Source organism: Rhamphochromis longiceps, linkage group LG3 (assembly GCF_057381845.1).
Source record: "Rhamphochromis longiceps isolate RC_006_pf linkage group LG3, R_longiceps_female_GT1.1, whole genome shotgun sequence".
NCBI lineage: Eukaryota > Metazoa > Chordata > Actinopteri > Cichliformes > Cichlidae > Rhamphochromis > Rhamphochromis longiceps.
The window spans coordinates 53,485,491-53,510,464 of record NC_140559.1 but is presented as its reverse complement, the minus strand read 5'-3'; the positions used below and the strand labels follow the sequence as shown (position 1 = coordinate 53,510,464).

At 42.3% G+C, this 24,974-nt stretch overlaps 3 protein-coding genes and 1 pseudogene across 4 annotated transcripts; 2 read left to right on the top strand and 2 right to left on the bottom strand.

Annotated features, from left to right (window-relative positions):
- Positions 1 to 2,208: 2,208 nt before the first annotated feature.
- LOC146675265 (uncharacterized) lies at positions 2,209 to 4,568 on the bottom strand. Its single transcript, XM_085402481.1, has 2 exons — positions 3,419 to 4,568; positions 2,209 to 3,340 (listed from the first exon to the last, which is right to left on the bottom strand). Exon 2 carries the CDS (start codon positions 3,102 to 3,104, stop codon positions 2,379 to 2,381), a length of 726 nt encoding a protein of 241 aa, XP_085258607.1. The 5' UTR covers positions 3,105 to 3,340; positions 3,419 to 4,568; the 3' UTR covers positions 2,209 to 2,378.
- A 1,540-nt stretch (positions 4,569 to 6,108) lies between these two features.
- On the top strand, positions 6,109 to 7,347 carry LOC146675264 (uncharacterized; annotated as a pseudogene).
- A 2,414-nt stretch (positions 7,348 to 9,761) lies between these two features.
- On the top strand, positions 9,762 to 15,433 carry LOC146675263 (uncharacterized). Of its 2 annotated transcripts, none has more exons than XM_085402479.1 (7): positions 9,762 to 9,775; positions 11,357 to 11,475; positions 11,558 to 11,746; positions 12,346 to 12,498; positions 13,938 to 14,096; positions 14,544 to 14,639; positions 14,718 to 15,433. In XM_085402479.1, the coding sequence occupies exons 4-7, from the start codon at positions 12,376 to 12,378 to the stop codon at positions 15,036 to 15,038; spliced, it is 699 nt and encodes a 232-aa protein (XP_085258605.1). In that variant the 5' UTR covers positions 9,762 to 9,775; positions 11,357 to 11,475; positions 11,558 to 11,746; positions 12,346 to 12,375; the 3' UTR covers positions 15,039 to 15,433. The 2 variants fall into 2 exon arrangements, with proteins under 2 accessions (XP_085258605.1, XP_085258604.1); XM_085402478.1 differs by lacking the exon at positions 9,762 to 9,775 and adding an exon at positions 10,279 to 10,367.
- Positions 15,434 to 18,565: 3,132 nt separating this feature from the next.
- Positions 18,566 to 24,178, bottom strand: LOC146675262 (uncharacterized). Its single transcript, XM_085401137.1, has one exon. The coding sequence runs from the start codon at positions 24,176 to 24,178 to the stop codon at positions 18,566 to 18,568; it is 5,613 nt and encodes a 1,870-aa protein (XP_085257263.1).
- Between the last annotated feature and the right edge of the window lie 796 nt (positions 24,179 to 24,974).

The window sequence follows — 24,974 nt, the reverse complement described above, 5'->3', positions numbered from 1 at the left end:
AAATGTTAAGTGTAAATCATCCCCAGCCCACAATAGCAGCTGAATTTACTACGATTTCAGATCTTTTTACACGTCAATAAGAAACCACCGATGTGTAAAACAGGCTGACAACACAATGACGTAAACCACACTGCTGCAACTGTGCAGCTCTCAGGTTTTATCTATTGTTTCTCTGTGTGGCCAGCAGGGGGAGGTGTTTTGCTGGTTTTTTAAAATATTAATGAAAACATTTTTCATGAAAGTTGCAAATTTGTTATCTGTTTTTATGACATCTTTCACAACAACATCAACATTAGAAAATGAAATACATTTATAGTAGGTGATCATTAATCAGTATTATTGGCACTATTAAAGGGCCCCAAAAATCAAACTTTGCTTAGGGCACCACGGAGGGCCAACCCTTTTTACACTTCAACGATTGTACACAAAATACAATCATCCATCCTTCTATCTATTTATTTTCTTCCGCTTATATAATTCAGCATCACAGGGAAGCTGGATCCCAGTTGTTTTTCACAGAGGGCCAAGCAGTGGAGGGAGCTGCCGACCTCCCAGCAATACATGTAAAAGCTTTATTTTACACTGACTCTGGTCATCTTTATCTATCATAAAAATTTGCTTCACGATCTGAAACACGTAGGTGTGTCAAATATGCAAACAGCTAAGAAATCAGGATGGGCTAAATCGTTTCTTACTGCACTTCTGTTAGGCGACTGAATAAAAACACAAAGTCAGCAGTCTGGCTATGAATGTCTTTAATGTTTCCCAGATCAGAATCACAGCATACAGTGTATAATAACTTCTAAAGTAAACAGAAATATCATCACCTCATTTATTTATATAATTTTACTTTACTTTTTTTAATAATCATCTTTTTTTTATTCCATTATTTAACATTTTTCTTCATCTCAAGTCTCGAGTTTCTGAGTTCAACAAAGAAAGTAGAAACAAGACAACAGGTGCAGATTTGCAATGGACACCAAGCTGAGGGTTTCTCTGTGGGTGTCACTGTCTCTGTGCACGTTTGACACTGTGGACGTGACACAGGATCATCCAATCATCATGTTTTGCTTTGCTGACAGTTTCTAAGTGTTGGAATAAAATAAATCCAGCAGTTATACCACAGAAAGGACAAAGTGTGGCTCTAACAGCTGTTGAACACACACAGACTGTGATGTTCTCCACACGTCACCCATCGCTCTGCACTTTTCCAGCATCCAACTGTTTTTCTGCTACATAACATCACTGCAGGAGAAAAACAACGGACAGACAGACAGACAGCACAGTGTGACAGGAGCAGGTCAGACCACCTGTGTGATCTCATGAGTCTGTGAGGATATGAGGCATCTTATGGTATCAAAGCCCTGGAGTCTGTCAAACATGGCTACATGTAAACACTGCTACATGTTAGGTGAGCTAACATTTAACTGACTGCACTTTTTTCAGTCTCAGTTTAGGTCATTTATGTCCTTACTGCGAATCACTGAAAGGCAAAGCTGGCTTTTATCGCTCTGATGTTACGCACATCATGCAGCACAGATTCATCTCTGATCACAAGACTCATTTTTCAAAATAAAAGCGAGCTAAGGCTTGAAAAGAGGACGACGATTTTATGACAATCGCAGAGAAAAGAGCAACGAAAGGATTTAAAACTTGATGAAAATGTTTTTTCTCACTGAAAACTAGCAAATCCTAATAAACAGCATGACTGGCCCTCTGCTGTGAGGGGGCTTCAGTGGAGATGACTTCTGCTACAGCGACCTTCCTGCTACAGGATGGTCACATGATAACGATCAACGTTATGACAAAAATAAAATAAATGTTGAAAAAACAAAGACAAAACTGATCGGTGGTAAGGATGAACTCATTTGAAACCTCTAGCTAACGGCCATTTTTTTCTTCTCATTACAAACTGCACCTGTTGTCTTTTGTCATCACAAAATAAGCATATCATTCATTCACTCCAAAAAACAAACAAACAAAACATAAAATAAGATAAGATAAGATAGAACTTTATTAATCCCTCGGGTGGGTTCCTCTGGGAAATTCGGTTTCCAAAAAAGCACAGCACCGACAGAAGTTACAGTTACAGAATGTTATATATATATATATATATATATATGTACACACACACACACACACACACACACACACACACACACACACACACACACACACACACACACACACACACACACACATAAATACAGAGACAAATATAAATAAAATATACGAAGGGGATAAATAGAATAAATAGGAATAAAAATAAAAATACAAGTGAATTGCACATTTCAAGTATTGAGGTCTATTGCACCATTGACTATTTACAAAAGTATTGCACAAAGGTATTGTACAGTGAGGTGAAGAGGCACTACAGCTTAGTTGTTCCCCCCTCCTTTGTCCTCCTTTGTCCTCCTGTTTCCCCTCCCTCTCCCCTCCAGAGAGGAGTTAAACAGTCTGATGGCGTGTGGGACAAAGGAGTTTTTAAGTCTGTTGGTTCTTGTCTTTGAGAGAAGCAACCTGTCACTGAACAGACTCTTCTGGTTGTTAATGGCCGTGTGCAGAGGATGCCCAGCATTGTTCATAATGTCCAGCAGTTTCTTTAATGTCCTTTTCTCTGCCACTGTCACCAGAGTGTCCAGCTTCATGCCGACCACAGAGCCCGCCTTCCTGATCAGTTTCTCCAGCCTGGATGAGTCCTTCTTTGCTGTGCTGCTCCCCCAGCACACCACAGCATAGAAAAGTACTCCAGCAACCACTGACTGGTAAAACATCCTCAGGAGCTTCCTGCAGATGTTAAAAGACCTCAGCCTCCTGAGGAAGTACAGTCGGCTTTGGGCTTTTTTATACAGGTGCTCTGTGTTGCATGACCAGTCCAGTTTATTGTCCACCCACAGCCCGAGGTACTTGTACTTATTGACCACCTCCACCTCCTCCCCCTCTATCTGAACCGGCAGTGGACCTTCTCTGGACCTCCCGAAGTCCACAACCAGTTCCTTAGTCTTTGAGGTGTTGAGTTGCAGGTGGTTTGTGTGACTCCATGCGACAAAGTTCCTCACCAGACTTCTGTACTCCTCTTCCTGATCATCCCAGATACACCCCATGATGGCTGTGTCATCTGCAAACTTCTGAATATGGCATAATTCAGAGTTGTAGAGAAGTCAGAGGTGTACAGGGTGAAGAGAAGAGGGGACAGCACAGTTCCCTGTGGTGCTCCTGTGCTGCTGACCACTGTGTCAGACGTGATGTCCTTCAGCCTGGCGTACTGTGGTCTGTCGGTGAGGTAGTCGGAGATCCAAGCCACCAGGCAGGGGTCCACCTCCATCCTGTTCAGTTTTTCCTGAAGCATACAGGGCCGGATGTATAAATAAACAAGAAACTTAATATTTACAAATGTTTTGTCTGTTTTTTTTCTTACACTTAAAAATGTACAGTTCTGATCTTCCAGATGTTTCGTCTCCATCCGTCTCCCAGTTTGGTATTTTCTTCTCTGTCCAGTGACCTCAGAGTGAGCGCTGAATGTGCCACAATGGCGCCCTCTAGTGTTAGCTTATAAAACCGACAAGGAGAAAGAACAGAGCCGAATGAAAGGACTCGTTTGTGTTCTCTCCTCTGCTGTAGCTGTGTGGTGCTGAGGTTAACTACACAACCCCTCGCCGCCTCCTTATACACAGGAGTGAGTACAAAAGGGTTCGTACGGACGCATCAGCCGGCCGTCCTTCTGCTCGACACTGTTAGCTGAAAGATGATCGGATCATCCTCTGTCCTGTATTTAAGGCTGAGAGTCTTTGTCCAGTCTCTTTTCCACAGCTACTGTCCACAGCACTGATCCACCTGCAGCACAGCCCCAGTCAGTTGTTTTATGATTTACATTGTGCACGTTTCCCTTCCAGTGAGCTTACAAAACCTCTGACAGGAGAAGTCAGGCATGTGTTTCCCCCACCTCCCCTTTTAGGCAGTAATAAAATAGAAAACAAACAATCAAACAGGCTAAAGCTAGAGCACAAGCAAAGACAGCACCGGTGACTAAGTTCTCCCATACTGGACGTACGCTACCACGTGGGCTCAAACAGCAGCACATCAGCTCAGTTTACATACTGTTGACATCTTCATCAGAGGATCAGCAGGGAGCGCTGCTGAGCTGCAGTCGTCTCCACCAGAGTGACGGAGCAGGAATCACAAACAGCACAAACCCACCGTGTTGTTTCTACCCTGTTCAGGAGATCTGAGCCCCCATCCCTTTTTGTCATGTTGCAGCTCTGCACTGCAGGCCCTGAACGCCTCCCGGTTACCCTCAGTGTGCTTAGAGTTTAATTTACAACCGACGAGCTCACAGATCATCTGCAGGCAGGTGAACGAACCCTTAATGTGAGGATAATAGCAGAGCTGACCTGAGGTCAGAAATAGTCAGGAACGGTGTCGACACGGTGAAGTCAGGTGTTTGGGAATTTGTCTGATTATCAGATTGGGGGGGTCGGTGTTAAATAACAAAGGTGGTGTAGGATGGAGAGAGGAGGAGGGAGGGAGCAGTGATGATATGGAGGAAGGTGATTGGTTAAGCAGCAGGAAGGAGCTCGTGCTGGAGTCTGAGTTTTTACTGTTGGCCTTTTTCTGCTTTTTGTTTATTGTTGTCTGACGCGGGCCCGCCTACGCTTGAGTGATGCAGATGTGATATCACACTCACACAGCGACTGCCGCTCCTACACACACACACACACACACACACACACACGTGCCATACACAAGGGGGTCAGACAGGAGCAGCATCAGTCTCTGCTCTGTTTTGTTAATAACGTAGAAAAATAATTTTGTACAGTCAAGCTACATCGACGGACGCTTTACCTCACGTACCCTAAAATGAAAAAGTAGTGACAGTAAGATGAAGGCTGCACATGACACCATGACTGAGTTCACAGCTGTTGCTTTGATTCTAACGTTTAAGACTTTTGGCATCGACTCCGTTTTAATAAATGAGTGCTGGGAGGCGTCGTTTGACTTCAGGAGCTCCTGCGATGCTCTTACTCTGCGGGAGAAAACCAAAAACCAAAAGTAGCAAACATGGAGCGATATGACTCGTTTAGTCTTGGGAAACGTGCATCGACAGGTACAGTGTCCTTTTCCCCGCGTCTTTAAAAATAATTCATGCATAGATCCCCCACTGAGAAAACCCTTTTATATACTTTCTCCTTTGTACACATTTTATATAGAACTATATATAATATCATTTCTCTATATCTATATTTTCAGAAAAATTCTTTCCACACAATAAAAAACAACAATTAAACAAATGCTTCAAACAAAACAACAAAAGAAGAGAAGATGAAAGAAAGAAAAACACGACTGAGGCCAGTTTGGCACTTTGTCACGAGAACATGACAGAACTCTGTTAGTTGACGGTAAATAGCGATACTCTATTTTTCTTTCGTTTTTCTTCTCGATTTTTTTTTTACTTGTAGTTCTAAATTGGAAGATTATTGTGATTTTGCATTATACAAATAAAATTATATTTTGTTATTTTTTCATCGCTCAAAATAAGCATCACACTCGCGGAAGCCGGTGTACCCGGCGAAACACCATGCATTTATCGAGCCTTTCAACCCCAGATAGGCCAATTATGGCTCTTTGGGTCTTAAAGGTTGTTGACCCCTGCTTTAGATGAACAGAGTTTTTTAATTAAATACATACTCTTTAATAAATGTTCTCTTTTATAAAAAGTAGGATAATTAAAAAAACTTTTATTATACCTCTATTAGAAAAAAAACTGTCTTGTTTTCTGTTGTCTGTTATGTAATATTAGGGATGTTTGTGACAATTAATTTCTTTATCGGCTGGACTAACCAATAGTCCACAACTAGGAAACACTGAAATTTTAAGTTAAGTTTGAAAACAGTTTAAAAAAAAACACCCCATTCCAAAACGTCTTGTGACAATCTCATTGGAGTGATGATGTCATAGAACGTCATAAGTCCTTTGATGTTTTTCCTTAAATAGGGGTGAGAAACAGCAAGATTTAGTTCGTTTCAGCAGCATCTGTGTTTGCAGCATACAAAACGTTCACCACAGAAACATTTGGAAAGCTCTTCAAAGTCATCGTATAGAAACTCCAACATGTTTCCAAGAAAAAAACAACCAATTCAAAAAGATTACGCCGCCTCTCCTTCCTGGCGTGGCCAGCCAATTTCCCCAAATGGCATCTCATCCTTCCAAAGGGCATTAGAGGAGAGTAGGAAGGAAAACTACCTTCTCCAGAAAAAAATGCAACAAATTGAAGAAGAAAAACATCAACTGGAGGACAAGTGTAGACGAATGGAAGCCCAAAATAAAGAGCTGGAAGAAAGACAACAGCGCCAGCCGGACATAAACATTATTAATGAGGGCTGGGGAATCAAGTTTGCTCAGGCCCGAGAGCAGATTGTGCACCTCAATAAAGAAAACAGGCAAAAGCGCGCAGAACTAAAAGAAATGACCAACCAGCTCCAAGACAAGAAAACGATGACTGATAAGATACAACGGGATCTCCAACACATGGACCGAAAAAATCGGCTCCTCCAAAGACAGCTCCATGAAGCTGTGGAAGAAAAGAATAAATTCCTCCAACAGAAGGAAGAGCAGGACAAAAAGCAACAAGACATGCAGCACAAACTGAAGAGCATGCAGGAAAAATACCGCATGCTGAAAGAAAGCCTGGATGAAACACTGCGCCAAAATAAAGACCTTCTTCAACAGAAAGAGCAACAACAAAAAAGACTGAAAGAAGGAAAACGCATCGTCCAGGACTTTGAGTCTAAAAATCTAAAACTGCAAGAGTTTTGTAATCAGCTGGAGGACAAAGCAACTAAAGTGGAAGAAGAAAGGGACAAACTGGAGAAACGGTGCTCACAGATGCAGAAAAGGATCGATCAGATAGCGAGAAACAACTCCGAGCTCGTTAAGGGGCGTTTAGTGGAATTCAATAACTTGAAGAGTGAACACACTCAAATGCAGTCACAAAAACAACAAGAAGACAAAATACATGAAGACAAAAATCAAGAAATCAAGAAAAGAAAGAAGCAGTTAAAAGACAAGCACAAAGAGGTCCAACAGAGAAATGCAGACATGCACAAGGACAAGCTGATACAGGAGGCAACATCCAAACAACTCAAAGACAAGCTTGAAGAACAACAAGCAGCATTGGAAGAGGTGGAACAAAGATGTGAGAAACTTGAAGAAAAACCACTTGCAGAAACCATCGACGAGCTGAGAAATCTCATCGTGGAGAAAAAAGCGCTCGTGGAAAAGTGCATGAAAAAAAAGAAAAAAATGGTTCCACTTGTTCCAGAGGAGAGACGCTACTGCTTCCTCACCTGATGTAGCCTCGTCTTGCTCCACCTCTGTTAACCCCCCCAACCAGTCCCGGCAGTTGACTGTCCCCTCCTGAGCCTGGTTCTGCCGGAGGTTTCTGCCCGTTTAAAGGCAGTTTTTCCTCCCCACTGTCGCCAAGTGCTTGCTCAGAGGGGATTGTTGGGGTTTTCTCTCCTCTGCCTTTTTTCTTCATTTACTTGTTTAACTTCTTTCATTGTTATTTCATTTTGCCTTGTTTCTTCATTTACTTGTTTAACTTTTTCATTATTACTTCATTTTACCTTGTTTCTTCATTTACTTGTTTAACTTCTTTCATTATTACTTCATTTTACCTTGTTTCTTCATTTACTTGTTTAACTTCTTTCATTATTACTTCATTTTACCTTGTTTCTTCATTTACTTGTTTAACTTCTTTCATTATTACTTCATTTTACCTTGTTTCTTCATTTACTTGTTTAACTTCTTTCATTATTACTTCATTTTACCTTGTTTCTTCATTTACTTGTTTAACTTCTTTCATTATTACTTCATTTTACCTTGTTTCTTCATTTACTTGTTTAACTTCTTTCATTATTACTTCATTTTACCTTGTTTCTTCATTTACTTGTTTAACTTCTTTCATTATTACTTCATTTTACCTTGTTTCTTCATTTACTTGTTTAACTCCTTTCATTATTACTTCATTTTACCTTGTTTCTTCATTTACTTGTTTAACTTCTTTCATTATTACTTCATTTTACCTGGTTTCTTCATTTACTTGTTTAACTTTTTCATTATTACTTCATTTTACCTGGTTTCTTCATTTACTTGTTCAACTTCTTTCATTATTACTTCATTTTACCTTGTTTCTTCATTTACTTGTTTAACTTCTTTCATTATTACTTCATTTTACCTTGTTTCTTCATTTACTTGTTTAACTTCTTTCATTATTACTTCATTTTACCTTGTTTCTTCATTTACTTGTTTAACTTCTTTCATTATTACTTCATTTTACCTGGTTTCTTCATTTACTTGTTTAACTTCTTTCATTATTACTTCATTTTACCTTGTTTCTTCATTTACTTGTTTAACTTCTTTCATTATTACTTCATTTTACCTTGTTTCTTCATTTACTTGTTTAACTCCTTTCATTATTACTTCATTTTACCTTGTTTCTTCATTTACTTGTTTAACTTCTTTCATTATTACTTCATTTTACCTGGTTTCTTCATTTACTTGTTTAACTTTTTCATTATTACTTCATTTTACCTGGTTTCTTCATTTACTTGTTCAACTTCTTTCATTATTACTTCATTTTACCTTGTTTCTTCATTTACTTGTTTAACTTCTTTCATTATTACTTCATTTTACCTTGTTTCTTCATTTACTTGTTTAACTTCTTTCATTATTACTTCATTTTACCTTGTTTCTTCATTTACTTGTTTAACTTCTTTCATTATTACTTCATTTTACCTGGTTTCTTCATTTACTTGTTTAACTTCTTTCATTATTACTTCATTTTACCTTGTTTCTTCATTTACTTGTTTAACTCCTTTCATTATTACTTCATTTTACCTTGTTTCTTCATTTACTTGTTTAACTTCTTTCATTATTACTTCATTTTACCTGGTTTCTTCATTTACTTGCTTGTTATTCTTATCTAAATAATAAACCAATTAAATTTATCCTTTGAGTATTTTTCATCTCATCTTTACAGAATCTTTCCAAAACATTTTCAAACATTCAGATCTGTCTTTTATTTTCTTCTTGAAACCTCATAAATGGTGAACTAAAAACCCGGAATATGGTTTGAAACATAGTTTCAGCTGAAACTGCCATAACATGCTGTGTGTGTGTGTGTGTGTGTGTGTGTGTGTGTGTGTGTGTGTGTGTGTGTGTGTGTGTGTGTGTGTGTGGAGAGAGAGAGAGCTCACAAAACTATCACTGTAAAAAATCAAACTTGCAGTTGTTGAGCTTACAGTCATTTCTTTCACAATTCAACAATAAAAGTTCAGTTGGCCCATAAACTCAAATACATTAAGGGTTTCAACTAATCATTTAACGTTTTGGAGCAAAAGTTGGTCTCAGATGAAATTTATTGCTGGCAAAATGAATGAATTCAAGTTTTACATGAGTTGAAGCTGTTGGCGCCTTTCTGTGCCTGAGTACGCATGCGCACCTCATATTTTTGGATGCTACGGGGTCTACTTTGCGCTTTTGCAAGGACTGAAAGCCACCTGCCCGTCTGCCTTAATGAGAACGTGAGGCTAGGAGCTGGATAGATCGTTCATCTCAAGTTTCTAAAGGCAAGTAATGTTTCTTTTATTATATCAGACAGTATATGTTTGAACAGTCTCAATTTGTCTGTTAGAAATATCACAACTGAAGTTCTTCGTATTTTTCCGAAACTTAGCATAGCATTACTTTCTTGGCTAAGAAGCCTTGTGGCTTATGGGTATGTGTTTACTATATCATTTAAGATTCCATGTCACAAACTACGTGCCATGTCACAAAACAATGAAAATCCGACAAACTTCGCTACTAAAGAGGCGCGCTCATATCTGACAAGCCTCCGCGACACCCCCTATGCGTATTTCATGAAGTGCAGTCTGTGGCCGCCATACCACCGAACGAAACAAAATAGGCTGGCTCACTCATGACCAACGGCAGCAACCCCCCGCCGCTATTTAAATAAAATAAAATAAAATAAAGTTCGGGGGCGCCTGCTGCCATGTCGTTTAATTTGTTCGAATCACATCTAGCCAATAAAATGTGTGCTTTAGTTTCTGTGTGAACGGGGTGGTGGAGTCCTCATGGCCAGCGAGCTCCACTAAATGAAATATGAGATGTGACAATATAGTTTATATCGATATAGTCTACATTATCATTATACTCGTGGAGCCGCAAGTTTGCCTCTCTTTCGTCCACTTTTGTCTCTACGCTGTGTTACTCCGCCTCTCTCCTTCACTGAACACAACTCCCCCTCCCCCATCGCTTCACCTGCAGGCAACGACAAGATGGACACGGCAGCTATCAAAGAGGAGCTGGTCGGTAAAAAGAAAACATTTGAAGATTACTATTTTAGTACTGTCAGCGTAAAGTTAATGCCATAACTGCATTAACGGGGCAAATCTCCGTTAACTAGTTACCGCGGATCACCCCGTGCGTGGGGCTGGGTGGCGTTAGTGAGCTAACCGGGCTAACGCGTTGACGCACGGCCTAAAATCCTTTCATCTCAAAAATCGACAGTCTGCCTTATGTATGAATTCTGGTTGTGCTTACTGACCTCGAACCAATTTTATGTGGTACACAGCTTAAAAAAATATGTCAAATGTTTTGGTACGACTTTGGTAAGCTATGAAGCTGCACTGCTTGATGGATTGTTGGAGCATTACGGCTACCGAGGAGCCTCGCAGAGTGATACGTACTCTGCTTCAACGTAATATTACCATATTATGTGTGTAAGGACCATAAATGGCACCTGTAAGAGACACGGTTACAAAGAGAATTTCAAACTCCAGGCTGTCAGTTGCGCAGTAGAACTTGGAAACAGAGCAGCTGCAAAATCTGTCTTTGTTATTATGCTCAGCATCTTTTAGTTTACATTTTGATCGCACAATTGTGAGCTTTTTGTTATGCACAAAACAACATTGTTTTGGTTTATTTATGGAGCACCATTAATAAATGCACTGATAATTTAAACAGATGCTTCAGGAGTTTTATCCCACTCATACTCTCAATCCAATGTTTGTCATTCTAAGTTGTAAAACCAATCACACAAAATTATCCTTGGCTTACATAATACATCCCAGTATACTGTTGGTGCATTCCATGTAGAATACAATTTGTTAATAATAAATTAAATAAATTAAACATTTGATGTAATGTATGTTTTGTAAATTATTTGTTTTACTGTGTTTCACATGGCATTTTACAAGGCAGAATCAGCTCACTTTAGTGAGCCAAAAAAATTCTTAAGTAATGTCAGGAAGCTGGTATTTTATTTTAAAACTAATTGCTATTTTTATTTATTTAGAGAATTAAAAGCCAACTCCAGACCACTGCTTGTCCTGATTTATGAGGGACTGATGAGGAGTTGGTAAGGAGAGGAATCAGAACAGGAGTGCCTGCCCCCCGCCCCAAACACATTATCAGGTAATGTAACTTTGGTAATTTGAGATTAATTCAGGTTTCTTTTGAATTGTTGACACTGTCCTCTCCTCTCTTCTCATTATAGCTTTTGTATGCAGTGCCAGTTCTGCTCTTTTGTCTGTTCAAGCCAAGAAGTACTCTTAAGACATCACCAGCTACGACATAGAAGAGGATTTCATTTGCCCTGTGTTTACAGTGACTGCGTCTGTTCGTTCAGGACACGAGGGGCATTGAAGTCTCACCTCAGCAGATCACACAACAGGGCTAAGAAAAGGCAGGAGATCTCAACATTTTTTTGTGATTTTTGTGAATTTAAGGAAAACTGCTCACAGCATACATTTATTTCACATATTTTAAGGCACTTAAAAAAAAATCAGACTGTATCCTGTCCTTTCCAAAAATGTGACTATGCTACCAACAATTTAACAACCTTTACGTCACACACAAGCAGAAAGCACAAAAACTCAAAAGATATAAAAAACTGTATTAGACTGATTTCTCATGCAAATGCATGTCCTAGTGAAAGTAGCTCCCCTGATAAATCCTTAAATACCTCTCAGGAGCCAGAGACATTACCAAGTGGTTCAGGTGTAGCATCAAGTGATAAAGAGGACAATGAGTTTGTAGATTACCAATGTCTTGAACATAAAATAGCTAGACTTTTTCTATGCATGCAAACATTGTTACATGTTTCTAAAAGTGCTTTGCAGAGAATTATTGAGGAAATTAGTGACATTTTAAAATTTTCTCAGGTTCATTCATTTCAAAGAATCAAACAGGTGCTTGCTTAACAGAACATTGAGGCAGATGATGATGTAATTAAAAATATAAATGATGCACTTTTCAAAACCAACCCATTAATTATCTCAACAGAACCAAAAGGTGAAGAAGAGGGATAAGAACATGGCACTCATCACCCAAAAGATGGACATCACATTCTCTCTCAGGAGGAAAGAAGTTGTGGAGATGCAGCCCTTGGTCAAGGAAATGCAGCTCAGATGGCCAGCTCTCTTCTTGAAAGAACAGGTAAGATAATCTCTTAAATATTTAAAGGAAAACTTCCGTTTTTTTCTTCTTCCCTTTTTCCCCAGTGTGGTCTTATTTCTAAAATTGAAAACGTTCATTTATTCACCCAGAAAAATTTCAAGGCATTTGGAGTTGTTAGAAAGAAATTTTAATCCCAATGTTACGAGTCAGTCGTTTTGCAAGAGAGAGCTGAGCCACGGTTATGGGGAAAGGATTCACTGAGACAACTAAGAAATGCCTGAATTAAGCCAAAAACCACTCTGGAGGGATTTTAATCTAAGGAAATAACATTAAAATGTGTTTAAAAGCTCCAAAAAGTTGATTTTACATGATATAGGACCTTTACAATTCCTTCTGAACAACTCCAAATGCCTCGAAACTTGTCTGGGTGAGTAAATGAACGTGAGCTCCATTTCTTGTGCCCTTGAGAAGCATCTGTTTGTATCACTCCAATATCTTGTAGAAAAGGTTGAAGGCTACCGTTGAGCTAACAATGCTAGTGGTAAAATATAAAAAAATACTTGGCTCTAAAAATATGAACTCTATTGAAGTGAAATCTATTTACTTGTCAACTTGCTGTGTATAATAACGGATTGCTTTTATTTCGCTCTTCTCTGGGCACCCAAAGCGCTTTATAATTCCACTACTCACTCACTCACTCTCACATTCACACATCAGTGCAGGGAAACCACAGTTGTAGCCACAGCTGCCCTGGGGTAGACTGACAGAAGTGACGCTGCCATATCGCGCCACTGGCCCCTCTGGCCAACACCAGTAAGCGGTGGGGTAAAGGGTCTTGCCCAAGGACACAACGACCAGGACAGAGAGAGCTGGGGATAGAACCAGCATCCTTCCGGTTACAGATGAGCTTCCCAACCCCCTGAACCATGGTCGCCACAATGACTTGTCTTCACTGGGCATCTAGAATCTTTTGGTGCTGACCCTTAGCGGGCAACAGCCATGAAACTCACAGAACAGGATTGAGAAAGTCACTTACGTGTTATGAAAGTATACAAATTTGACCACAGGATGTTATTCTTACTTCATTTCTACATAACTATAAAATTAATGGAATTTTTTCAATGAATTTAAAATACAATTTATTGATTTATTTCTTTTCTGCAATACATCCTGTAACAATTGAAACCATTATTTTGTCTTATCAACATTTGATTAGGTATTCTATAGACTTACTGTAAAATCTGCCGATCAGATTTTTCTTGTTTTGTTTTTTTTTTTAATACGTCAGTTATAATTTGTACCACCACTACCACTAAAAGAAAAAAAAAAAAAATCCAATCAAGGCCTGACCAATAGATCAACCGAGACTAACTAAATGTTTTGAAATTAAGCTCTTTTAACCAAATTTGAAAACAATGTGATTTTTATATAATGTACCTTTAAAAGTTTTCTTCTATATTTTTTTTGTTGCTTTGTAGATTTGTGCGGAATTCTCACGCATTACCACCAAGGATCTCATGGGGACCTTCTTGACTGCCCTCGACACTTACTCACTTCGGCTGATTAAGCTGTATCGAATTAGAAAAGCTGCTTTCCGCAATGACATGGATTCCCTGTTGCAGAAGTTTGATGAACAGGTAATATATAAAAATGTATTTGTGTCTGGTTTATGAGGAACCTGAAGTTCCCACTGTAACGAAAGATACTTTATTAAATATTTACTAAATTGATGTAAAAATTGTTAGTTTTCAAAAAGTGTGTCCTGAATGGGATTATAAGCTAACAAGCAGCGCTGTGTTTGGCAGATTGCAGGTAATGACAGACAGTTCAACTCTCATCCCACTCATGGCACTTTTTGTTATAAATGTTGTAATAAGTGTGCTACATTTGTTGCACATCAAAATTACTTAAAAAAATAAATAAATAAAAAAAACTGACAAAAACATGACCAATTATCTGTAATAACTCATTTCAACATCTTATTTCTTAAGGCTGTATTTTGAGCAACAACACTTAATGTGTTTTAAAAACAAAATGGTAGGTTTATAAATGAGACTGAGTCTTATTTGATTTCCTTGTTTTAGGTCTCAAACATAGTCCAGCATCGACGAACCATCAGTTTGGAAGGGTTACCGATATTTGTTCGCGACGACGAGACCAAACTCTTCTTAACATGTCTGGTGAGTATGCAAATCTACTCAATCTTCAGTTTTGGTTTTCAGAGACTTATATGTACTGTTGTTTTTTATTTTGCATAGGATACAGATCCAGTTGAGAGGGCAACCCGAGGTGTTACGGTGGGCATCCTCACTGTTCTGGAGGACTACGTGGGACCCAACTCGCAGTCCACAGTGGTCAACACTGCCATTGTTTTGGAAGAGGACATTATTCTTGATGATCTGCCAGACCTTCCCACTGCCTTTGCCTACTTGTTTGGCCTACTTTATGGGCTCAACATGGAGTTTCCCAAAGAACTCAAGTACACATTTGAAGCTGTGCAACACATTTTTATGGAGTTGACATCTACCTGTTCCCAGAGGATAAGAAGCTTCAAAACCAAGCTCTTAACCAAAGTCTAACCTATTTGACAACATGTTCAACTCAAATGCAACTTGTGTAAAACAGAATGGCAATTTGTTTTGATTTACTGTTTTTGGGTTTCGTGGCAAGTTGCTCTGAAAAAAGTTAATTTCTGTCTTTAAGAAAACGGTAAGGTGCAGAAAGTTCTGAATCAATGTCTTCTGTTCTAACTTTACTTAATGTAGCTTGCATGGCTGATTGCAGATTTCATGTATAACATGTTATTATAAAATGTTGAAAGGTTTTATTCTAACTTGAGCTGTTTTAAACAATTTTTATAATCTGGTTTTAGGTACATTTGTATTAGTTTTATAACAAATGTGGCGCGATACTGAACTTCACAGGAAATTGGAGTGTTGATACCATTACTATTAAAAGACAAGTGGTGGAAAAATTTGTTTGAAAGTTGTTAGCTGTATGGAAACCAGGAAGTTGTTCACATCCTGCCATCTGATGTTTTGAATCTGTTTGTTAGTGACTATCTATTAAGATAGGTTTGATATTCTGTCTGACAACACCACCTTTAAAATTGGATGAGTAACATTTGTTACAAAAATTTGACTTTTTTTGTGTTTTTGGAAGGACTTTATTTGTGGCTAAATGTTGTCAGTATGTTAAAAATGGCTGATCTCAAAAGTCAACATTGTCAGTGGTGCAGTTGTGTTTGAACACAAAGTTATTTGAAAATCAACTGTGTAAACATTCATTGGTACAACAGGGAGCACCTCATGAAAACTATGAAAGATACTTTTTCTAAACTTTAGGAAATTGATTGGCAAAACAAAAAAAATATGTTGTGTAAACTTTAGGAAATACGTTGCCAAAACTAAAACTAATACCTTGTGTAAACTTTAGGAAATACGTTGCAAAAACAATAAAATATGAGTTGAGAAAAAGGACAATTATTAATTTTGTCAACACAAAAACATTAGCTAAAGCAACTTATCACCTAAACTTGAAATTATAAGTTATCCATCAGAACCTAAAAACGTAAATGCAGTCAGTTGCCTTGAGTTTTTAAGTTTTAGCAACGTTTTTTTTTTTTTTTTTACAGTGAGGTGGTGTTCTTCATTGTAATAGGAAAGGTAACATGGGTCCCCACCGTTTCTCAAAGACTTGTTTCTGTAGTCTGAGTATGTAATTTGTTCCATCAGACAGACATGGATCCATAGATTATATCTGGTTTTAACCATCTGATAGTTATGCATTTTAGGGCTGCAGTGAGTCATATATTTAGCAGGTAACTTTTGGCTTTGCAGTCAATATGTTCTGCAATCCTTCCCAACACTGCTGCTGTAGGACTTAGTGGAATATTTACCTTGGAAAATGTCTTTGAGAGCATCAAATATCTGCCTCCAGAATACACAGAGTTTAGGGCAGAGCCACAATATATGAGTGTGGTTGGCAGAGTGTGTCCCACAGTTCCTCCAGCATGAACTCAGATGTGTTGGACCCATCTTAGCAGTTATTTCTGGTGTTCTGTAGAATCTGGCACATTAATGCCCCCTTTATTTTGGGCACTGCAGGGTTTTGAGTCTAATTCTAGGCCGCTGTTTAGCCTACATGAAGTTAGAAATTCTTCAATACAGCTTGGACTCTCCACCATTTGACCCTTAGAACTGAAGAAGCTTCTCGGATGAGAGGTGAAACGTCTTCAAGTAACTCAAAGAAGTCCAGACGCTTTTCTTTCCAAGCTCCTTAGACTACGATGACCTGGATGACTGAGAACCTTCGCAGACTTCTCCACACTTTAAATGCGCTCTAATGATGGGAACGTGTGGTAACATTTAGTCTTAACTGAAATAACATATTGCATCTATAAATGGGATTAAAATGTTTACCAAAGACTAACGTTTTTCATTCAGAACAAACAGCAGATTTCAGGTTAGGGCTGCACAACTAGTTTGTCCAATATTAAAATGACAGTTGTTACAATTATTCACAGATTGTTGTGGCAAAATGTGTTTTGATTGCACTGTCATGTCAGAATACTGCTTTCACCTTTACTTTGTGCTACACTCATGTTAATTAATCTTCATAAATTAATGTTTGCAAACACAAAGTATAAAGTTTTCCACTCTGCTATTTGTACCTGCACAATAGATGTGAATAAAACTCAAACCTATACGAGCTCCTTCTCCGTTTCCCTGCAACATTTTGTATAGATCTAACTTTTTGCCACATAAAGAACCTTCTGATGTGTTTACAGTAAATGTATTTGATAGTAGCTTATTTTGTAACTTTTAGTGGGCCTATGCAATGTTCCCTCTAAGCTGCGCACGTGCGCAATTGCGCACTGCTGGCACAGTCTCTGCGCACAGAAATTCTGCTTTGTGCACAAAAAAAGATCTAACCTGAATTGAAATTAAAATTAATACTTTAACAATTCTGTTTTGCAGTGTTGGTCAGTAAGTGACTGGTTGCTCCCATATGGGAACGATGCCACCTTATCCCATAGTCCAGCCAATAATGCGTATATGCGCAGCTAATCAACGTGGTTGACAGGCTATGACAGCGTCCTTATGTGACGCTTTTTTGTTTTTACATTTTCATGGTAAATGGGCTAAAGCAGTTAATTAAAAGTAGTCTAACATAGATGTAAATGCTGTAATTTGATTCTTTTAATAAACTGTTAACCATTCCTCGCCGTCAGTCCCCTGACCGTGGTCGGGAGACACGAGGGGAGATGCTTCCTCCAGGGCCGAAGTTTGTCCTCCTTCGGGGTTAACTCCCTTCACTTTTGTGGAGTAGTGAGGCAGACAGAAATCAGCCGAGGCACCGGAGAGTACTGAAGAGATGAGGCTTTAATAACAGTACTGCACACTTTGGAAACACACTGCATAGCCTGTAGCCCGTTAGAACGCTGCTCCCGGTCGCCCTCTACCCATGACACACTCTCTCACTCTCTTTTTCCTCTTTCGCTCCCCGCGTTTTCCTTCACGCGCATGCTCACACACACATTACATACACTCCTTACTGCACCCAGTCACACACAAGACAGCAATTCCTGCAACACTACCCCCACTCTGGATGGCAATTAAACAATAATTCCACTCCAGCATTGTAATGCATAAAACTGGTACACAATCCCCTTTACCACTTGGAGCCCACAGGAGATAAAAGTGTTAGCCATTACCGCATATAAGGTGAGGTATAGTATCAACGAGTGCACTTCAGTGACAAAGAGGTTGGCTCAAGTAAGGTGTACATACATGTGCAAAATAAAGCATTTCAAGTGCTGTTAAGTAGAAAAGAAATTACACAATTGTAACTATTACATGGCGACCGGGAATAACCAACTTATCCTAGCATCTAGGAAGGCACAAATACAAATGGATAAGTGCATGTAGATAACCCCGTAGGTCCTTCAGATACTTTTTTAAAAAAAATGTAAACACTGGAACAATGAAAAAAAAAATATAACTCTTTTAAACCATTGTAGCTAACAGTATAGGAGGCTGAAACGATTTAAACTTGAACCGAATCTTCAGTCCTACTTGGAACTGTCCATGGTAGGTAAACCAAGTTAAGTGATCCACACTCCATACCGGTCTGGAGCTCTGCGCCGACGAGTTGGTCGCTGAAACTGCTGGCCCGGGTGGTCTGGCTCACCCACCACACCCCCACCATTCTCATGGTCTACATGGGAAGGGGACGATGGGACAACCACAACCAGAGCGGGATCAGCTGCAACTGAGACAGAAGGCTGAGAGGAGCTGGGGCCATTGCCAGTTGCAGTAGAGAACAGACTGTGCAGACCCAGATCACGGTCTGCTGGGTCATCTTCTAAAGCTGGTGGTGGGACCTCTGTAGGGGACCACTGATGAGCCTGATCAAGGACCCAGGTATTGTCCAGTGGCTCGCGGCAGCGATAATGCTTTAGCTGGTCATGGTGGACAACTTTCACTTTAGACCTTGGGTTCTTCTGGATCCGATAAACTAGGTCATCCAATTGTCCCAGGACAAAGAATGGTCCTTCATACGATGGGAGGAACTTTCTGACCTTGTTCTTGACGTGACGTGTTCCTTTGATGAGATACCACACAGGATCTCCAGTCTTATACTGTGTGTGGCAACAGTTCTTGTCATATTGCCTTTTTGCGCGCTTGACTGACTCACCCAGGGCTTCCCTGGCGATGAGGTGGGCCAGCTCCAGCCGCTCACGCATTTGCTGCACATACTCTGGAACTGAGGGTTGGTTGCCTGGATCAGGAGGTAGACCTGCGACAAGGTCCACTGGCTCACTCAGTTCTCGGCCAAACATCATGAAGTTCGGGGTGAAACCTGTAGCACTGTGTTTGGTCGCCCTGTAGGCCATAACAGCGTACGGGATCATCAGGTCCCAGTCCCAATGACAACGCTCTGCTGTGGAGGCCAGGATCTTCTGGAGAGTGGCATTGAAACGTTCAACCTGGCCATCTGACTGGGGTCGGAATGGCGTTGTATGAGTCTTATCTATGCCAAACAAACTGCACACCCCTTGGAACACATCAGATTCAAAATTGCGTCCCTGATCACTGTGTAGTGCTTGAGGTATCCCGTAGCGGCACACCCACTCAGACGCAACGACCTCGGCAACGGTTGCAGCCCGTTCATCTGGGATAGGAAAGGCTTCAGTCCACTTTGTAAAGTAGTCTTGTATCACAAGCACATATCGGTTTCTGCGCTCTGTCTCATTCAGTGGTCCCATAATGTCCAGCGCAACGCGCTCCATTGGGGCTCCTACCCGGACAGTTCCCATCGGAGCTTGCGGTGTCTTCTGGGGTCGGGCCCTGGATGCACAGCTGGTACAAGTACGGCACCAAAGAGCGACGTCTTCCCTCATGTGATACCAATAGAATCGGTTTCGTAGTCTGGCCACAGTCCTCTCGACACCAAAATGTCCACCCACTGGCCCTTCGTGCATCTGGCCCATCACTTCTGGTTGTAGCTTATGTGGCAGTACGATTTGGGGATAGAACTGGGTCTCGTCAAGGCAGTAGAAGCGACGGACCAGAACTCCATCTCTGAAGTAGAGCCGTTTCCATTGAGCCCAGTATGTCTTAGTTGCTGGGCTGCATGGTGAAACAATAGTCCATGGGGGGCGCTCACTGCTGGCCTCCATCCAGGCGCGTATGGGTGCAATGTCTGCATCAGCGTCCTGGGCTTGGCTCAGCTCCCCCATGGTCCAACCATGAAACAGAGAAGCAGTATCAAGGGTTTTAGCCACATATACTTTCTCAGTCAGCTTTACAGTGTGTGTATTAGTGGACATGTTCTGGTGTGATATGTCTGTTCTAGTGTGAATTGTCTGTTCTGAGATGTCTGTGTTGATAGGAGTGTTTTGACATAAAATGTCTGACTTTGTAAGAGCAGTTTGGTCTAAAGTCTTTGTTTCTGGTGTGGTGGTGTTATGACTTACCCCCACTAGACACACCGCTGTAGTAGCCGGTTGTCCCTCCACCCTCACCGGACTCAGCAACAGGGAGCTGGTGTCAGAGTCCAACTCGCATTGAACTGCCTGATGACTGGTCCCCCCGAGATGCTTGGGGGGGTCCTGCACTCTGCATGGACAAGACTGGCGACAGGGTCTTCTGGAGAGGCTATCAGCATTGGTGTGCACTCGACCTGGACGGTGGATGATCTCAAAGTTGTACTCGGCAAGCTTCTCGAGCCATCGAGCTAATTGTCCCTCTGGCTCTTTCATTTTTGTTAGCCACCGTAGACTGCTGTGGTCTGTGCGCACTTTGAAAGGCCGTCCAAGGAGATACTGGCGAAAGTGGGACGTGAAATCCACGACGGCTAGTAGTTCACGTCGTGTGGTGCAGTAGTTTTGTTCAGTTCTTGATAGCTTACGACTGCCATATGCCAGCACACGTTCCACGCCCTGTTGCATCTGTGACAGCACCGCGCCGATGCCAGTGTCGCTGGCATCAGTGTCTAGTGTCATTTCTCCATGGTCAAGTGGATAGCCAAGAACAGGGGCAGAGGTGAGTCGACACTTCAGCTTGTCGAAAGCTGCTTGGTGCTCAGCATGCCACTGAAAATGTGCATTCTTCTTGGTCAGGTTGTGCAGGGGTTCGGCTATAGAGGCAAAATCTTTCACAAACCGGCGGTAATATGAGGCCAGGCCGATGAAGCGTCTGACCTCCTGGATGGACGTAGGTGTGGGCCACATCTGAACCTTTTGAACTTTGCTGGGGTCGGTAGCCACACCATGCTCGGATACCACATGGCCAAGATAAGCAACTTCGCGGCGAAAGAGGCAGCATTTGGCAGGTTTCAGTTTCAAGTTAGCTTGTTGAAGTCTATAGAATACCTGGCCAAGCCGTTGCAGCATCCCCGACACGTCCTTAGCCAGCACGATGATGTCGTCCAAGTAGACCAGGCAGGTCTCCCACTGCATGCCAGCCAGGACGCGGTCCATCAGCCGCTGGAACGTTGCCGGGGCATTGCATAGTCCAAATGGCATGACGTTCCACTCAAAGAGGCCTGTCCTAGTGCAGAAAGCGGCGGCCCTGCGTGCTCTAGGCGTCAGCTCAACCTGCCAGTAGCCAGATGCGAGGTCTAATGTGCTGAACCATCTGGCAGTTGAGAGTGTGTCCAGCGTGTCCTGGATGCGGGGCAGCGGGTAGGCGTCTGTTATGGTGCGGTCGTTGAGAGCCCTGTAGTCAATGCAGAGACGGTATGTCCCATCTTTTTTACGCACCATAACGATGGGCGAGGCCCAGCTGCTGCAGCTGCGTTGGGCGAGACCGCTCTGTAGACTGTCGTAGATCTGCTGATCAGCATTTTGCTGCTTTTCCCCTGCCATTCTTCGTGGATTTTGTTTGACTGGGGCACCAGGACGGGTTATGATGTCATGCTGCACAAGGCTGGTTCGGCCCAGGTCAGCAGGCCCTGTAGAAAACACATGTCCATAAGTGCAAAGCAAGCGTTTCAGTTGGAGCTGTTCATAGTCATTGAGGTCTGTGGAGCTCTGGGCATAGAGCTCCTGCAGGTGCAGAGGAACCACAGGAGGGCTGGTCAGAGAGTCTGCAGCTGGGGAGACCATGGAGGGTTCCACGGCCTCAGCTGGCTGGAGGAGCCCGGCAATGGATCCCGCCTTAATTGTTACTGCTTTATTGCCAAGGTTAAAAAGGCGAAGTGGGACAGCTTTAGAAGGCTGTGCGTTGACTAGGACTCTGGCGATAAGTACTTTGTGCTTCTCAACAAAACCTTTGGTGGGACTAAGCATCATGTCACCTCGAGCTGCTGCACCAGGATGCACGTTGCCTTTCACCATATACTCTTGCCCCGGTTCCACCACCACAGTTCTAGCTATTCTCACTGCGTGTGACTTTGTACTGGCTTCGGTTTGGTAGTAGAGCACCTCTTCACCGAAAAGGATGATGCGGCGTTTGCCAAAATCAAGACGTGCTTCAGCTTGAGTGAGGAAGGGATGCCCAAGCAGCACCTCATTTCCTGCTATATCTGCCACCAAGAAATCAACATCCACCTGTCGATTGTTGATATTGACAGGTATCTGGGCTTCACCTAGCACCGGCACGTCCCCAGGTCCCACACCAAGCAAGGTCTCAACAACTGAGGGCTGTAGTGGTGGTCTCACGTCTGGGTGGATGGAGTTGTAGTAGGGCAGCGGCAGCACGCTCCTCCGGGCTCCACTGTCCAAAACAGCACATACCTCCACTTCGTAGAGGCGCATGGGGATACTCATTTCTTGGCTTTGGCACTTAAGGTGGAGCACAGTGGGTTTTGGGCTGTCCCAAGGGCTACTGTTCAATGTTAAGGCCTTGGTGGTTTTGTGAGGGGAAGGGCACTGCTTTTGGACATGGCCCCAACCTTGACAGTTATGGCAGCGAACCCCACTCCTTTTAAAATTTCTGTGATTGTTCGGTGTTGTCGAAGGTGTGTGTGGGACAAAACGATTCGGTGAGGGGCTAGCTGCAGGTGCATGCTCAGCAACAGTCTCATCTCTGTCTTTTTCTCTGACGACGGCAGCTCGGGGCCGGCGTTCAGCTGCGTTACGGGCTCCTTGCTGCATGGCACTGGTTACATAAGATGCAGCCCTTTTAGTGGTTTCGTGTCGGTGGGCTATTTCGTATGCGCAGGCAAGTGTGGCTGGGAGCCTCTCTAGCAACTTCTGTACTATTTCTGCATCACCCAGCCCATTGGTGAAAACTTCAACAGCTATAGAGTCTTGTTCAATCTCTGCTCTATTACCATATGCAACAGCCACTTTCCCATAAATGTCATCTCTGAAAACATGCAGGGCCTCACCAGGTTTACGCACTCGCTGCCTCAGTTCTACAGCAACAGCAGCTGCATGGTCAGAAGAAGGGCCATATGCAGTTTCCAGTTCGTCCACCAGGCGGCGGTAATCCCATTTGGATGAGCGGGGATTTCTGTGGATAATGGCCCCTGCTGCTCCAACTAGGCAGAATTTAAGCTGAGTTGTCATTGTTTTTTCTGACCAATAGTTGGCTTCAGCGCAGCTCTCAAACCTGTGCAGAAATTCCTTCCACGGTGTGGTGCCGTCATATTGGCCCGGACGTAGGGTGGGGACTCTCTCTCTAGTGTCACCGTCCTCTTCACTGTCAGATAGGGGCTGACGGGGCACACAGCGGGTCTTGCCTGGTTTCGAGCGGGGTTTATGCTGTGCAGTGATTTCCCCATAGCTAATGGCTTCATTAAGGCTACTGGAAGGCATACATTGCATGGGTGTATTTAACATTGCGTTAAACTGAGCCGGTGTGCTGTGTACAAAACTGTCCATGTGAGCGGAGGAAAATGGGTTTGAGTCTGGATAGTGGATTTTCATTTGGGGAGTAGGAGCTGGATAATAGTTCATGCTGCTGCCTGTGTTTCTCTCACGGCCGTAGCTGCGGCATTCAGCATCAACGAAGGGATTCGTGCGGGAAAACTGCGGCCGGGCAGGACCATCGGGCGGCGCGAATACACACTCTCCATTAGCGTGTGTGTTAGCACAACTTTCGGCACACAGGAATGGGTTCATATGTTCACATTTAGTCACAGCTCTGTCTCTGTTAGCTTCCCTAATGCTCGCGGCACCCTCGGAGACACTGGTCAGCGATATGAACGGGTTGGAGTAATTGGTCTCAAGTCCGTACTTTTCACGAGAATGGCGAGCAGCGGCCATCGCGAGTTAGCTTAGCTGCGGGCTAATACACTTGTAATTACAGTCACTCGGCTTTATCGTTAGCCGCTTTAGCCTGTCGGTTTTTCTCTGTGCTCACCACTTCTTTAACAACGTGAGAGGGTCCCTTCGTGGTCGCCAGTGTTAACCATTCCTCGCCGTCAGTCCCCTGACCGTGGTCGGGAGACACGAGGGGAGATGCTTCCTCCAGGGCCGAAGTTTGTCCTCCTTCGGGGTTAACCCCCTTCACTTTTGTGGAGTAGTGAGGCAGACAGAAATCAGCCGAGGCACCGGAGAGTACTGAAGAGATGAGGCTTTAATAACAGTACTGCACACTTTGGAAACACACTGCATAGCCTGTAGCCCGTTAGAACGCTGCTCCCGGTCGCCCTCTACCCATGACACACTCTCTCACTCTCTTTTTCCTCTTTCGCTCCCCGCGTTTTCCTTCACGCGCATGCTCACACACACATTACATACACTCCTTACTGCACCCAGTCACACACAAGACAGCAATTCCTGCAACAAAACCATGAAACTTGGATGGATTCGATGCCGGCGTGACCACAGTGCACACGTCTGATGTCGCTCAGTGGTCCAAGGGATCGCTCAGGGAGTTTGTGTGTTCGCTCAGACACGTGAAAAATTAGAGGGAACATTGGGCCTATGACATTCAGTACCCAGTTATTAAAATGTTAAGTGTAAATCATCCCCAGCCCACAATAGCAGCTGAATTGACTACGATTTCAGATCTTTTTACACGTCAATAAGAAACCACCGATGTGTAAAACAGGCTGAC